The 12,015-nt window shown below is 45.0% G+C and overlaps 1 protein-coding gene across 1 annotated transcript in view; it reads right to left on the bottom strand.

The window, feature by feature from the left end:
* Nucleotides 1-12,015, bottom strand: part of LOC123757291 (transforming growth factor beta receptor type 3) — a 720,483-nt gene that overhangs the window by 32,971 nt on the left and 675,497 nt on the right. The window contains 1 exon segment of the mRNA XM_045740847.2: nt 1,954-2,077. Coding sequence (XP_045596803.2) covers nt 1,954-2,077 — 124 coding nt within the window.

Here is a 12,015-nt window from a genome sequence, read left to right as displayed (position 1 = left end):
GTCGTCTCTGGGCCGGTGACCAGTGCTCAGCAGGCCGGCCAGGAACTGTAGAGTCCGTCCTTCTGTCGGGCTCACAGCACGGTACGGGAGTTCACGGCTGTGTGGATGAAGCTCCGGAGGATTCGGGTCGCTCACAGATCAATGAGCCAGCTCCATTTGGACTGTTCTCCAGTGGTTCATTGCCTGAACTGGGGGGGTTCGATGCGGTCCTTGGCTCTTTGGGGCGGGTCCCACCTGCGAGCTTCGTCTTGGTGACAGTATGACGTTCCTGGTGTTTCTATTCACCTTTTTCTTGCTCTTCGTAAGTTGTCTTCTCTTTCGCATCGGGTTGTCTTGTCCTTTCTTGGGTTTTCAGGACTACAGTTATTTGATGATTCTTACTGTCGCCTCGTTACGTGTGGTGCTGGCAGAGCCGCTCCGGCTTGCGTTCGGGGTGGACATCACATCCGCCCCGTTCCGTACGCTTTCTCGTGTTTTGTTTCACCTCCGGCCTGCTCATGCATCGCCTGAGCCGTCCTGGTCCTTCATCAGGGTGCGCTCTTTTATCTTCTTCTCATCAGTTTGTAGTAGTCCCTTCGGTTCATGTTTGGTTTTCATAGGCCATATTTTGTTGGCATGGGCCTCTGCGGGTTGGGTTGGGAAGCTTCCGGCTCTTCCAGTGCAGGGGTTTCTGCTCTTTTGGTACTGGTGGTAGGTTTGTACACTTGCAGCCTTTCTCCATCCTTCTGGCGACAGTCAAGACGGCTGCTTTCCGGAGGGGTCCTGGGGTTTTTGATGCTTGGTTGGTTCAGCCAGGGGTGTGACATGTGTTGTCCGGTTGTGGCTCTTTGCCGTTACCTGCGTGCCGTGGCTAGGGATGCGCTTTGGGTTGATCCGGTTCCCTGGTTCCCTGTTCAGGGCTCAGGTCTCCCAGGTCGTCTGCAGCTTTCTTATGTCTACCAGCCTGCTGTCTATCCTTGCGCCCATGCCATTCGGACGTTTGCAGCTTTCGCTGCCATGTTTGGTGACGTCTTGGGCTCATTTCAGGCGCGAGGATTTGGGGATCGCACAGGTTCCTGGCCACCCGTTCATTTGTGAGCGTGTCTGCTCCTATGCTTTCTTGTGTTGCCTTGGATTGCAGGTTGCTGCTAGTTGTCTCGACTTCACATTGCCGAGTTTGTGACAGCCGCCTCCTGGATCAGCCTTTTCTTTTCCTTCTCTTTAGGTATGAAGCTCCAGGAAGCCATAGGGGCTCCCTACAGAAAATCAGCATTTAATGTAATGAAACGCTATTTTCTGGGTGAGTTCCTGGAGGCTCCCTGGCAACCCTCCCTCCCATCGGTCGGCGTTTTTTTCACGTTGGTTGAAGCTAAGTTTCCGAACTGGTGCTAGGCAGCCGGCGTGGTGAGGTCCGGGCCCCCCCCCCTTCCCCTCCTGGGGCGGGGACGGCTGCGCGGACAATCGGCGCGGCAGTAAAGTGTGATGTTTGCTTGTTTGCTTGTTTCTTGGGATTGTAGGGACTTTCTACCTCTCTGTTCATTTTTTTGTTTTAGTTTCTTACCATGTGAGGGTTTGTTTTGTTATGCCTACCTTTCTGGGTGCCTAACCCTGGTCTTTGGCAACATCATGGGTTACAAATTGTAGTCACAAAATTACAAAAAAAAAGAAAAAAGAAAAGTACAAATAAATGCGGAGGGATGCTTATCCTATGCAATAAAACAACAACACTGTCATCAGAGGCGTACGAGAATTTGCGAGAATCAGTGGAAACGCTAGGAAGCACCACGTGGTTTTCTCGCTAATCAAGCGGAAGCGCGTCAATCGAGACAAATTTTCTGCGAGTTGCTCGCTCATTACCTGAAATGCTCGTAGATGGGGCTGCTCATCACACAAGGTTCCTCTGTATATGCAAAAATATACTAAAAAGATTATGGCTAAGATAAGCAACAAATACTTAAAATAAAATGTGCTTACATTTTTTCCTGGGGTCCATGGAGAATGGTCCAAGTGTGAGTGTTTGAAGAGATGAAGATGATGGCTGATCATCAAACACTCTCATCAGCATTGATTTACCACAGTAATGCTCAGGATCTATACACTGTAGAAAAATATAGAAAAAATAGTTGTAATTACATTAACCAACATTAACCACTGTGATGCACTGAGTTTATTGTGACATTACACCGGTGTTCGTGAAATCATGTGTTCCCCAAATATTCTTTTTTCTTTGTAAGATGATAAATTCCCTTCCCTGAACATGTACATATAAAAATAAATAACAAATTCCACTGAATTTGGCTGTGGAGACATGGACAAGGTGTGCTGTGACATCATCAGGGGGTGGTCGCCTGTGTGTGACGCTCCCAGACATGGGCGCGTGGGCCATTCAAGCACTGCGAATTACCACAAATATATTTTCAATTGTTTGTTCTATGTACTTCCAATGCAGATTTATTTGTTTTTTTTTTATCGTATATGATGCATATTTGTGTCCTTTACAATATGTATACAGTAGAACATTCATAATGTTCCATGGAACTGTGATACATGTGTCAGTAATGTGTCCACAATAAATGTTTATTGTCGCAATATCACTCGTTAAAAAATTCACTATAATTATAATATCTACAGATTCACACACTATTAACACAGTAACACACTGTATTACACACTTAGTACTTCAGAAGAAAGTAATAATCAACGAAGTAGTCCATGGTACATAGCGCAACTTTACTCTCATTGCACCAGGTACAGATAGATTTTCGCTTCCTGTTTCTTCGTACTATGTGCTTGCAAATAACGCATTCATGAGGGTTTACCCTTGGGTTTAGTACTTGTAGGTGGTATGTAGCCAAGCTTTTGCCAATAAGCATAAGGTAGTACTGAAATGATTATAGGAAAAGATAAATTTGTAAGGAAATCTTGAAATGATCGCTTTGTAAGATCCCACACTGGAAGAGATTCAGCTAACCTCAAAGAGTGTCAGTTAATCTGGAAGAGATTCAGGTATTCTGGAAGAGATTCAGCTTTTCTTGAATTCCTATGGAAAATACCACCATGGAAGCCACTAACACTGTTTATCTATGCTACTTGTATCAGATTCATCATCACTGAACCCAGAAAACGATTCATCTATGTATCATTTATAAAAATTGGAGATGGCATTGGTGGGCGAGGGTGGCACTCAGAGCTACAGCTGGATACGCTCCCTGAATCATCCTCATAGGTGCTGTATCACAGGCATCCGACCTTTGTGTCAGGTCCTAATTGCGCCTAGCTTCACCAATATCATAACCCTTATGTTCTTCAAACAATAAGGTCTGAATTTTAGCGACAGAGCACTATCTTTCAATACTGCGTCGGACAGGTGTTTGGGAGCCAGAGGCACGTGAGCCACCCTTGGTTGCTCACTCAGTACTAACCCAGCCAACAGCCCTAAGGCATTCTGGGAATTTTGTCCAAGATGGCTGCCTCTCACTGGAGGTTCTAAGAATCCATTTCATACACAACCTACCGCGCACACATTTTGAATGGGTACAGAAAATCAAAAAGAGTTGACCAATCAATCAAAAAGTTTTTTCTCGGTTGGCACAATTTCCAACCGACTAAGTTTTCTCAGTTGGCACAGTCTAATGTTTAAGCTGTAGAAATGTTTTAAATGCCAGAGGCACAAACCAAGGGAGTAACCACTGTAATGTGCCACGTTTATCATTAAACTCTGGCTGTGCCAAAAATCAAGTGTTCGCCCAAAAATTTGTTTTCTTTGTAAAATGATAAATTCCCTTCCCTGAACATGTTCATGTAAAAAAAAAAAAAAGAAAAAATTCCATTTTTTTTTTTTTTTTTTTGAGATATATACAAGAGTTGTTACATTCTTGTACAGCCACTAGTACGCGTAGCGTTTCGGGCAAGTCCTTAATCCTATGGTCCCTGGAATACGATCCCCTGCCACGAATAATCATTTTTTCATCCAAGTACACATTTTACTTTTGCATTAACCCTTAAACTGCGCAACACGCCTGCAGGCTCACGTCTGGTTTGCGCAACGCGCCTCCGGGTATTTGTATTTTTCACGTTCCATTCAAAACTCCCGTGGCTACATGGGGTTCACATCAGCTTCCTCAGGGCTCTTGTAAACAGACGTCATCTTTAAAAAAAATCGTGGTCCACATTCCCGGGTGTGGGAGCCTCAGTAGTGTGTGAGCAACCAAGGCTGGTGCTCGCACCATGAGCGCACAGCACTGCTGTTCAGCATGTGACCACAGCTTCGCCTAATAATGTCAAAATATATATATAACTTGTATTATTTAGCTATGATAGTGTTATATTAGAACCTGAGTGTGATAATGACTGGGTACAATGTTCAAATATCAATGATTCAATGCTGTTCACGATGTTCACAGTGCTAGCCACAGCATTATTTCGTTCATCTAGGAATCTTCAAATGATTTCTTAAGTTCCTTTTCAAAATAAACGTGTGGTCAATTATTCATTTACAGGAATTAGTGACCAGAATTGTGATAATAGCAGGATTGTGGTTATAATTAGCGTTGTGCGTATTATTGTGGAAGGAGGAATTTTGATGAGGGAGGGAGGGCGAGAATTGAGGTAGCCTCATTGTGTGTGTGTGGCTGCCACTCTTGTTTTGCTCCATACTAGCTTAGTGGTTCGCTATGGGCAACACATATGTACATGGGTATATATAGTGTGTGTATATAGTGTAAGAACAGCAACAGGAGAATGTTGAGAGGAGCTATTTTGGTGAGGGACGTGACGTAATCGTAGCGTCGTCTGCTGTGTAATTTTTCATGCAGTGTATGGTGGCCACTGTACTGTTTGGACACAATACCGGCTTACTTGCATAGTTCTGGTAAATAAAACATGTAGATAGGTATATAGAACATGTGTAATAAGAACTATAGCAATATGGTGGGAGGAGCAATGTTGGCGAGTAAGATGTTGGAGTGAGGGAGACTGGCTGGGTGTGGCTGTTCTCACTCGAGGTGTTCTGAATGTGTTCATGGCCAAATGCTCCTATTGGCCCATACGCGGCAGCTGCTATTGGCCCATACGAGGCAGCTGCTATTGGCCCATAGGAGGCAGCTGCTATTGGCCCATACGGGGCAGCTGCTATTGGCCCATACGGGCAGCTGCTATTGGCCCATACGGGGCAGCTGCTATTGGCCCATACGAGGCAGCTGCTATTGGCCCATACGAGGCAGCTGCTATTGGCCCATACGGGGCACCTGCTATTGGCCCATACGGGGCAGCTGCTATTGGCCCATACGGGGCAGCTGCTATTGGCCCATACGAGGCAGCTGCTATTGGCTCATACGGGGCAGCTGCTATTGGCCCATACGGGGCAGCTGCTATTGGCCCATATGGGGCAGCTGCTATTGGCCCATACGGGGCATCTGCTATTGGCCCATACGAGGCAGCTGCTATTGGCCCATACGAGGCAGCTGCTATTGGCCCATACGAGGCAGCTGCTATTGGCCCATACGAGGCAGCTGCTATTGGCCCATATGAGGCAGCTGCTATTGGCCCATACGAGGCAGCTGCTATTGGCCCATACGAAGCAGCTGCTATTGGCCCATACGAAGCAGCTGATACGCGATGTTCTGAATGTGTTGATGGTAAATGTATATAGTGTGTGACAGTGTATAGTGAGTACATATGTTGTAAATATACATAAATGAACATGAAACATTGGTGTGAATAACTGTATGATGGGAGGGGCAAAGTTGGCGAATACAATGTTGGAGAAGTGAGGGAGGGCTGGCTGGGTGTGGCAGCTCTCACTCGCCGTGTTCTGAATGTGTTGATAGTGAATGTAGTGTGTGACAGTGTATAGTGTGTAAATAGATTGTATATATACACAAATTAGCATGATACATAGTAAATATGTGCTGCATATGTGTACACAAGTTTCCTGCACGTAACACAGTGTCTACGGACAGTACGGATGTTGTACTGTGATATTATAGTGTACGTGTTCATTATACATTGGATTGGCACATAAAAACAATAAAAATGTATTTGGAAAGGTGCGCAAAAAATGAACGAAAATATATTCGCGGCAACTCGCACACCCCGTCCCGAGCGCCCCACCGCCCCCGAGAGCTTATGGCATGGGCCCACGGGGAATGATGACGTCACGCCCCAACTTCCAGACCCCATAGCAGCCAAAGTAAGTACAATTTCGACCTTTTTTTTTACATACCCATACTGAGGGAAGGGTTTTTGACACTTTAAAAAGAAAAAAGAATTTTTTCCAGAGAATTTATTTCCTGTGCACTGCGGGGGTGTCACATTTGGAGGCAACGCAGTTATGGGGTTAAACAGAGGCTACAGTTAAGGAATTGCGCCCAGTAAATCCTCCCCGGCCAGGATACGAACCCAAGACATAGCGCTCGTGGAACACTAGGCGAGTGTCTTACCACTACACCACAGAGACTGTGGTGTAGTGGTAAGACCACACTTACTTTGGCTGTGGGGACATAGACAATGTAGTACATGATCTCATCACGGGCTGTTTGCCTGTGCGTGAAGCTCCCAAAGGCAGTCGCCTGCGCCATTCATGCCTCACAAGTTGCCACAAATATATTAACATTTCTTTTTTCTATGTATTTCCAATGCTTTATAAATAGTTTTTTACCATATATGATGGACAGTTGTGTCCTTTACAATATGTATACAGTAGAACGTTCATAATGTTCCATGGAACTGTGATACATGTGTCAGTAACGTGTCCACAACAAATGTTCATTGTTGCAATATTACCTGTTCAATATTCAATATATTTACAATATGTACACTTTCACACACTATTTATACAGTCACACATTGTATTACACACTCAGTACTGAGTGATAATAAACGAAGCAGTCCATGGTACACAATGCAAATTCGCACTCGTTGCATCAGGTACAAACAGATTTTTGCTTCCTGTTTTTTCGGTCGGTGTGCTTGCAACTAATGCACTCCCATACACCCTTGGCTTTAGTACCTTGTAGGTGGTATGTAGCCAAGCTTGTGAAGTGAAAGGTAGTCTTGAAAAGATTATAGGAAAAGATCAACTTGTAAGGTAGACTTAAAAAGATTGCTTCGTAAGGTATTCTGGAAGAGATTCAGGTATTCCGGAAGAGATTCAGCTATTCTTGAAAAGATCGCTTTGTAAGGTGGGATTGAAAAATCAAGGTATTCTTGAAAAGATCTAAGAAAAGCTCAATGACAAAATTCTCTCCGGGTAAAAATATACAACTCATATCTTCACCTGTATATGGGAAAGTGGGTGCATCTATAAAAATTGAAGATGACAAGGGTGGGCATGGGTGTGGCTACTACTGGATACGCTCGCTGTATTATCCTCATCGGTGCTGTATCACTTATATCCAACCCCTTGTGTTAGGTCCTTATTGTGCCTAGCTTCATCAATATCATGATCCTTATGTTCTTCAAACAACAAGGTCTGAATTTCACTGACAGAGAGCGATCTTTCAACACCATGTCGGACGGGAGTTGGGAGCCAGAGGCGGCAGGCGTTACCCATAGTTGCTCACTAGGAACTGATCCAGCCAGCAGCCCTAGGGCATTCTTGGAATTTTTTCCAAGATGGCTGCCTCTCACTGGAGGTCCCAGGAGTCCATTTCGTACCCTACCAACCACGCTCTCGTTTTGAATGGATACGAAATCTTAAATTGGTGTTTTCTTGGCTGGCGCAGTTTTAGGCGAACAAGTTTTCTCAGCCAGCACACACCGTGGTTAAAAAAGCCCCACACAAAAAGCCCGGCAGTCCATAATCCAAGAAGAGGACCTTAGGCATGAAACTGGTACTGTACCTCACTGGATGTAATCAGCAGGGAGGCTGGGAGTGGAGAGCATCTTGGTGGAGCTAACACTAACCCCTAACTTTATAGCAACAGGGTGAAGGTGTAAGCAATTGGAAACACTTGATCAATCATGCAACCCACAAGCACAGTTTGCCTTGAAACAGAAATAGCTTTCAAAGAATGAGCAAGATGCTAATCACCCTAGCTCACAAAAAGGAAAAATCACTCCCCATCAAATGACTTTGCAGGGGTACCAATGTCCATGCACTACCCAGAACGAAAAACCTTTGAAAGGAGACAAATCACTGAGGAGGATTTGATGGTGCACCCCCAGCTGCACCAACAAACCCAAAAGATGAAAGGTCCTTTCTGAAGGCCAACTGACCCAATTTCAGCCAGAAAAGAGGCCAGCACCCAAGGAAACAGGTCAACAGGGTGAAAGGCCAACAACAAGAGCCAGAGGAGAGCACCAAGCTTTGCAACCAACAACCAGAAACAAACCGAACGGAAAGGGACACCAACACTTAGTGGAAAAGAGAAAAGAAGAACGTGGGCCAGAGACCAAGCCAGCCCATGCGGTTCAATGTAGGCCGGAGGTACTCACCTAGTTGTGCTTGTGGGGGTTGAGCTCTGTCTCCTTGGTCCCGCCTCTAAACCATCAATCAACTGGTGTACAGATTCCTGAGCCTACTGGGCTCTATCATACCTATATTTGAAACTGTGTATGGAGTCAGCCTCCACCACATCACTTCCTAGTGCATTCCATTTATTAACTCCTCTGACACTGAAAAAATTCTTTCTAACGTCTCTGTGGCTCATCTGAGTAATAAGTTTCCATCTGTGTCCCTGTGTTCGTGTTCCACCCGTGCTGAAGAGTGTATTTTTGTCCACCCTGTCAATTTCCCTGAGAATTTTGTAGGTGGTTGTCTACCCTTACTCTTCTGTTTACCAGGGACGTGAGGTTCAGCTCCTTTAGCCTTTCCTCGTAGCTTATTTCTCTCAGTTCCGGGATGAGCCTGGTGGTATATTGCTGAATCTTCTCTAACTTTGCCTTGTGTTTAACCCTTTAACTGCGCAATGCGCCTGCAGGCCCACGTCAGGGGTGCGCTACGCGCCTCCAGGTATTTGTATTTTTCATGTTCCATTCAAAACTCCCGCGGATACATGGGGTTCACATCAGCTTCCTCAGGGCTCTTGTAAACAGACGTCATCTTTAAAAAAAATAATGATCCACATTCCCGGGTGTGAGAGCCTCAGTAGTGTGTGAGCAACCAAGGCTGGCGCTCACAGCATGAGCGCACAGCACTACTGTTCAGAGTGTGACCACAGCATCGCCTAATAATGTCAAAATATATATATAACTTGTATTATTTAGCCATGATACTATTATAGAAGAGCCTGAGTGTGATAATGACTGGGAACAATGTTCAAATATCAGTGATTCAATGCTGTTCACGATATTCACAGCACTAACCACAGCACCACAGCATTATTTTGTACATTTAGGAATCTTCAAATGACTTCTTAGGTTCCTTTTAAAAATAAACTTGTGGTCAATTATTCATTTACAGGAATTAGTGACTAGGATTGTAGTTATAATTAGCATTGTGCGTAGTATTGTGGAAGGAGGAATTTTGGTGAGGGAGGGAGGGAGAGAATTGTGGTAGCCTCACTTTGTGGCAGCCACTCTTGTTTTGCTCACCATACTAGCTTCGTGGTTTGCTATGGGGAACACACATGTACATGGGTATATACAGTGTGTGTGTGTATATAGTGTAATAACAGCAATAGGAGTATGTTGAGTAATTACCTAAGTGTAATTACCTAAGTGTAGTTACAGGATGAGAGCTACGCTCGTGGTGTCCCGTCTTCCCAGCACTCTTTGTCATATAACGCTTTGAAACTACTGACGGTCTTGGCCTCCACCACCTTAATTCTCACTTAACTTGTTCCAACCGTCTACCACTCTATTTGCGAAGGTGAATTTTCTTATATTTCTTCGGCATCTGTGTTTAGCTAGTTTAAATCTATGACCTCTTGTTCTTGAAATTCCAGGTCTCAGGAAGTCTTCCCTGTCGATTTTATCAATTCCTGTTACTATTTTGTATGTAGTGATCATATCACCTCTTTTTCTTGTGTCTTCTAGTTTTGGCATATTTAATGCTTCTAACCTCTCCTCATAGCTCTTGCCCTTCAGTTCTGGGAGCCACTTAGTAGCATGTCTTTGCACCTTTTCCAGTTTTTTGATGTGCTTCTTAAGATATGGGCACCACACAACAGCTGCATATTCTAGCTTTGGCCTAACAAAAGTCATGAACAATTTCTTTAGTATATCGCCATCCATGTATTTAAATGCAATTCTGAAGTTAGAAAGCATAGCATAGGCTCCTTGCACAATATTCTTTATGTGGTCCTCAGGTGATAGTTTTCTATCTAAAACCACTCCTAGATCTCTTTCTTTATCAGAATTCTTTAAAGATTTCTCACATAATATATAGGTTGTGTGGGGTCTATGTTCTCCTATTCCACATTCCATAACATGACATTTATTAACATTAAATTCCATTTGCCAAGTGGTGCTCCATATACTTATTTTGTCCAGGTCTTCTTGAAGGGCATGACAGTCATCTAAATTTCTTATCCTTCCTATTATCTTAGCATCATCAGCAAACATGTTCATATAATTCTGTATACCAACTGGTAGATCATTTATGTACACAATAAACATCACTGGTGCAAGAACTGAACCCTGTGGTACTCCACTTGTGACATTTCTCCATTCTGATACATTGCCTCTGATTACTGCCCTCATTTTTCTATCAGTCAGAAAATTTTTCATCCATGATAGAAGCTTACCTGTCACCCCTCCAATATTTTCCAGTTTCCAGAACAACCTCTTATGTGGAACTCTGTCGAAAGCCTTTAGTGGAGCTATTTTGGTGAGGGAGGTGACGTCATAAACGTACCGTCGACTGCTGTCTGCTGTGTGATTTCTCATGCAGTGTATGGTGGCCACTGTACTGTTTGGACACAATACCGGCTTACTTGTATAGTTTTGGTAAATAAAACATGTAGATAGATATATATAACATGTGTAAATAGAGTAATAAAAACAATAACAGTATGCAGCCCGTCCTCCAATTCATTACATTCATTACATACATTCATTACATACAATTCATTACATTCAACACCAGCGTTGAATGTAATGAAACGCCATTTTCTGGGTGAGACCCGGAGGCTCCCGGAGCTTTACCAGGCTGATATGCTAATGTCAGACTTTGGCATCAGTCATGTGTATGGAGTTCTAGGGCCTACCGGGGACCACGGCCAGAACCTGGCCCCCTCAGAGAAGCAAGGGGAGCAATGGCCTATAGAAACCCCCGTGTGGTTGGAAGCATTCTATGTCTGCCATTGACCGGGTCAAGCATCCAGAAAGGTAAGCATTCCAAAACAAACCCCTATTCTGGTGAAAATTGCTACATAAAGCCGAACTAGTGGATAGAACTCCAACAGAAAACAAGCAAACTAGTATGACGTCATACGTCACCGCACCGCTGTCTGCGTAGCTCCCCCCTCCCCAGGAGGGGGAAAAGGGAGCCCCAGACCTCCCACGCCGGCTATCCACCCATCAGTTCTGAGGCTGGATGTCAAAACACGCGAAAAACCACCGACCGGAGGGAGGGAGGGCTGCCGGGGAGCCTCCGGGTCTCACCCAGAAAATGGCGTTTCATTACATTCAACGCTGGTTTTCTGGGGGAGCCCCGTAGGCTCCCCAGAGCTAACTACCCACAGAGGAAGGTCAAAGGGACAGAACCTGGAGGCGGACACCACGCACCCCCCCCACGGAAGCGAGACAACCGGCAGCAAACGCCAACCCAAGGTGCCACAGCCCCGAAAAATCCCAGGAACAACACGAGAACAACGAGGAGCAAGGCCCCCGTACGAACACAAAAAATCCATGCCCGAAAGACCGCAATTACACGTCGCCCAGACGGCAGCGAGAGCAGCGAAGCCACGAACGCCACGGGCATGAGGGAAGAACACAGGCAGCTTAGCCGCAAGAACACGGCTGACAACCCGGGACACCATCACCTGCGAACCGGGAAGAACAGAACCGGATCAACGCAAAACGCGCACCAAACCCAAACGCCGTGGCACACAAACAACAGCGGAGGGCCGCCACAGAACACAAAACACAACA

This window comes from Procambarus clarkii, chromosome 13, assembly GCF_040958095.1.
Source record: "Procambarus clarkii isolate CNS0578487 chromosome 13, FALCON_Pclarkii_2.0, whole genome shotgun sequence".
Taxonomy (NCBI): Eukaryota; Metazoa; Arthropoda; class Malacostraca; order Decapoda; family Cambaridae; genus Procambarus; species Procambarus clarkii.
The sequence above is the reverse complement of the archived record's forward strand: the minus strand, read 5'-3'. Positions and strand labels throughout refer to the sequence as shown.